The sequence below is a fragment of the Gossypium raimondii genome, chromosome 11, assembly GCF_025698545.1.
Source record: "Gossypium raimondii isolate GPD5lz chromosome 11, ASM2569854v1, whole genome shotgun sequence".
Classification (NCBI taxonomy): Eukaryota; Viridiplantae; Streptophyta; class Magnoliopsida; order Malvales; family Malvaceae; genus Gossypium; species Gossypium raimondii.
Genome location: NC_068575.1, coordinates 45,710,433 through 45,715,437, shown reverse-complemented (window position 1 = coordinate 45,715,437; position 5,005 = coordinate 45,710,433). Strand labels below are relative to the sequence as shown.

Sequence of the window (5,005 nt, the reverse complement as noted above, 5' to 3'; positions counted from 1 at the left end):
CTCTTCAAGTGTTGTCTTGTTATTGAGTGGGATCTATCATTGCAATATCTTCTTTTAAGAGGAGTCTTTTATCTCTATTCTTATTTTTCATCTTTGTAAGGGTTTGCTTAAGGTTTTTGGGTAGAAAACTTTTAAGGGAAGTGGCTCTATCTTGTCTAGTGAAAAAAACAGTGTTTTGTAAAGGTTAAACCTTGTGCTTGAAAGGTTCAAATATAGTGAATTTGAGAAATCTTTAATTGTGGCAAACTAAGGTAACAGAGATAAGTAATTGAAGTTAAACCAAGATAGATTCTTGAGTTTCCTTTAATTACCATTTTTCTTAAAACGCCAACTCGCCCTCCTCTTATTATCAAGCTTAACATTTAATTTAAACTAGCTCATCGAATAAATCAGATAAACTACAACTCATGAAACAACCATTAACCAACACTGTCACCTCTTTTAAAGAAAAGCGGACCATTATGAAAGGCCCACTATTCCTTCAATGATACCAGCCCGGTTTGTTTATGACCTCCGGCTATCAAATGCCCACTTAATATCATAACCAAACTCAAACACTCTAAATGTTCGATTGATTTAGATTGTCCCTTTAAGTATCATAATCTGGGTTCAACTCTAATCTCATCCAGCAATGATTCAACAGAGATGAGCTATTCTTTTAGATTCGGTCATATTTGTGGATAATTATACAAATAATTTGTGCCTTCCATATCTTTGAATTTGTCTAATAAGAAATTAAGAGAAACAAATGAACATTTGTATTATTAATTCTTCTTGAAACATGAATAAGATAAATGAAACTTTCCCATTATCTCTTCACAGTACACACCTTAAGTAATTGGCACCATTATTACATCCCAAATTTTATTGTACAAATGGCTAAAAATAAAACTTGTAGAAATTATTGAAACTGAAAATTGTAGCTCAAGAACATATGAGCAAATTTAAGAAAATGTTGCCAAAAAATAAAACTAAAGCTCAAAAGATGAATATTGTAGGTGCCGGAGAGGTGCGGTCTGGGATCAAGCAGCAGAAGTTTCATTTGTTCATCCCCATTGTATCCTTTATGGCATCTGTTGCGCCTTGTGCTTTGGCCTGCATCTGCTGCCCAGCCTGCAAAACAAACCTCCCATTAAACTTGTCTATGTTGCCTGCATCTAAAAGGACAAAAAGAGAGAGAAATGTAGAACCTGTTGCATTGAATCCATAGCAGATTGTGCAGTTTCCCTAGCCTTGTCAGCCATCTGACTGGTCTTCTCCTGAGCTTGGCCCATTTTCTGGCCAGCTTGGTGGCTCAAATCCTGGGATTGGTTCATTTTGGTTATGGATGGGAGAAAAAACACACACAAGTAGAGAGGTAAATGTTAGATGATAGATGCTTGATTAGCTTTGGTAATGAAAACCTGAATACAGAGATGGGTATTTATAGGAAAATGTAAGGGTTCCATTGGTAGACAAGTGTGAAAATATTGTTACTTTCTGCAGGCCTTACACCACTAATTCACTGCTCTATTCGAACTTAGTTGCGGTTTTATAGTGTGCTATCTCTACAAATTCTTCTACACTTATTTTAACATTTGGATACTTTCAATTACTATATACTTATTACCTCACGTGTATTACATATATGTTTCAATATCTTAATCCATATACCAACAAATGGTTGGGTGTAACGGTAAAGCATATTGTATTCCTAAGAGGAGGACTTAAATTTGAACTTTCAATACGATATCGTTGGAAGGACAGTCACGAACCCCGAATATAAACTATAAAACTTATATGTAGTATATAAAAAGATATCTTTAATTTTTTTTATATATCATTTAAAAGATTATATAATAAAAAATCACAAAACTATTTTTATTAATTTAAGAAAGACTATGATTGCGTAAGTGAAGGATTTTCAATTTTTCTTCTCAATTTAATTTATTAAAATCAAAAGTTGTTATAATATTTATAAAAGATATTGACATGAGATTTATTATTAAATCATAATTTCACGTTGTTATCCAATAATATTTAATTAACATTTAAAATCTTTATTTTAATTCATTGTAAAATTATTATGTAAAATATTTTAATATTTTTAAGAAAATTGATTGTGGTATTAAAATTTTCAATGATAAATATCAATATCTCTAATATTAAATCATAAATAAAAGTGAATAAAACCTAGTACTTCTTAGAATATAGAAATACTTATATTTAAAATTGTCCAATAATATTTAACTTAAATTAGTAAAGAATTATAACTTTTGTTGAGTGTTTTTTCGTCATGTCTTGTTGAAGGAGACAATCGAATATTTATACACATGATTATTGTTTATGGAAATGATGTTCTTGGTAGGCTCCATGCATGCTAAACACATGTACTACTCTGGTCTACCTGTTGGACTTCATAGCCCTCACATGTGAACTCCTTGGTATATGCAAACTGGGATAGCGGACTTCCCTTGCGAGACCTCCTGGTGAACCCTCACTACAAAACCTGCATGCACCCAACTAGTAGGGCTCAACCGGTTCGTGGGTAGACGACCCGAATTTTATCTGAGTTTCGGGTTGATGATTATAAATATAACAACTTTAAAGATAAATTACTTAATGAGTAGAATCTACTTATAACTGTGTAAAACAAAAATAAATTCATTTAAATCTTATTAGTTAATGAGTTTCAATAGAATTGGAACTTTTATTTATGAATATTATTATAAATGAAAAAGATATTTAAGAAATTTTTTCAATAAATCTATATTTTTATTTATAATTTTCATAAATCTTATTAGTTAAAAAAGATTTAAGATGACAAAATTAGTAATAATATATATACCATAATAATATTTACTTTTTATTATTAATATATTTATCATATTATTTACATAACTCTATAAGATACAAAACAATTTAATATATTTTTATTAATAAATAAATATTATTTCATCTATAATTTTAATTAATATGTCTTTATTTAATTAATAACAATGTTTATAAAATACATGAACAACCTATACATCGCACGGAATGGAAAACTAGTATATATAATATAACAATATACATACCTTATATTTATGCCAAGTGGCACACTCTCAACTTTTAAATTTATTCGTTAAGTTGATAGAATATTTTATTAAAGGGCACAATTTTGGGCAAAATACTAAAAAAGCTAATTTTTTAAAATTTATCGAAATAGGCCCGATATTTTATTATTTACCGAATGGGCCCTTTTCCCTAAATCGCGTCACGTAAGAGTGAAATCGGGAATATGTCAAGAAATCGTGTCCACGCCGATGCGCTATCTTGACGTGGCAACAAATCGCGTCCTTGAAAGCGCGATTTGTGTCCACGTCATCAAAGCGCGCTGACGTGGACGCGATTTGCTGCCACGTCGCGCGCCCTTGGGGACACGATTTCGCCGTGTTTCCCTCGTTAGGATTTTTAGGGTTTTTTAGATTTTTAGGGTTTTGGAGAGAAATTAATTAATTAATTAAAATTAAATTACGTTTTGTAATTAAAATTTATTAAATTTTAGAGTTTAGGGTTTCATAATTAAATTAATTAAAATTTATTCAAAATTGGATTACGTTTCGTGTTTATGGGTTTTTAAGATAAAATCAAAGCAGGATGATTTATCAGAAGGATTTTTGCAGTCACGCCCACGTGTACGCGCTTTTGCTACAGTAGGTCCTGGAAAAATAATTTCGAGTTGACGTTTTTGAGCAAATAGTATAAAAAACGCTTCAAGCAGGATGCTATATGCGAAGAATTTGTGAAATCGCGCCCTCCTGGACGCGCTTTTGCTACTGTTGGTCTTGGAAGAAATAATTTCGAGTTGACGTTTCTGAGCAAATAGTATAAAATCGCTTCTACCAGGATGCTTAATGAGAAGAATTTGTGAAATCGCGCCCACGTGGACGCTCTTTTGCTATAGTAGGTCTTGAAAAAATTATTTCGAGTTGACGTTTTTGAGCAAATAGTATAAAAAAATGCTTCAAGCAGGATGCTATTTGAGAAGAATTTCTGAAATCGCGCCCTCGTGATGCGCTTTTGCTACGGTTGGTCCTGGAAGAAATAATTTCGAGTTGACGTTTCTGAGCAAATAGTATAAAATCGCTTCTACCAGGATGCTTTATGAGAAGAATTTGTGAAATCGCGCCCACGTGGACGCGCTTTTGCTACAATGGCATATTTGGGCTGAGCCTATAAATGAGGCAAAAAATGTTCTCAGAATGCATAAGTCATAGCAGAAATAATTTAGAGGGGCTAAGAAGGTTAGAGTTTCAAATATGTGTGAACGTATTAGTGCTGTTATTTACTATGATGGTGAGGTTTGCCACACCGAGAATGGTGTTGTTTTTTTGTGGGAGAATACGGTGCGACTGGTTTTTAACCAAAACATAGATTTGACAGAATTTTGGGAAATTGAACCCTAACTTACTGGGTTTTGATTTTTCATTTGACCCAAATAACCAAATACCCTTCTTAAAATGCACATGTTTTAAAAGTCAAGAGATAAACTTAATTTTGAGGATTTAAACTGTTGTACTCTAACTTATTGAGTGTGACAATTTATTTCTTTGAAATAAGTGAGCCTTATCATCCAATTCGTTTTATTCAAGATAAAAGGATCGTATTTTAAAATCTTTTCAAAATTTCGACATTAAGACATTAAGCAATCAATTCGGTACCAATTTTGGGCGTCACGAGGGTGCTAACCCTTCATCGTGCATAACCGACTCCCAGACCTATTTTCTCAAATCTCGCAGAGCTAAAATTTATTTTTAAATGTGAACCGATCACACCTTAATAAAAGATCGGTGACGACTCCCATTTTATTTTCAAAGTCGATCCCTATTTTTCAAAATTCAAAAAGGTGGTTTCGACAGCTTGGCGACTCCACTAGGGACACTTAAAGAGTCAAGCCGTAAAATTAATTGTTTTTTTTGTCTTATTGTCGAAAATTAAAATTGGGTTTTAAAAACAAAAATTGCGATCTTCTATTTGCATTTGT

General features: G+C 32.2%; 1 protein-coding gene across 1 annotated transcript; it reads right to left on the bottom strand.

The window, feature by feature from the left end:
- Positions 1-841: 841 nt before the first annotated feature.
- LOC105803628 (late embryogenesis abundant protein 2) lies at positions 842-1,378 on the bottom strand. The gene is made up of 2 exons (XM_012635917.2): positions 1,191-1,378; positions 842-1,113 (listed from the first exon to the last, which is right to left on the bottom strand). Exons 1-2 carry the CDS (start codon positions 1,314-1,316, stop codon positions 1,039-1,041), a joined length of 201 nt encoding a protein of 66 aa, XP_012491371.1. The 5' UTR covers positions 1,317-1,378; the 3' UTR covers positions 842-1,038.
- Between the last annotated feature and the right edge of the window lie 3,627 nt (positions 1,379-5,005).

Bases quoted from the DNA above. Each gene is read 5' to 3' on its own strand.
- LOC105803628 (XM_012635917.2), bottom strand. From the start codon at position 1,316: ATGAACCAATCCCAGGATTTGAGCCACCAAGCTGGCCAGAAAATGGGC. The intron at 1,114-1,190 runs GTTCTACATTTC...TTTGTTTTGCAG, and splicing joins CTATGGATTCAATGCAACAG to GCTGGGCAGCAGATGCAGGC.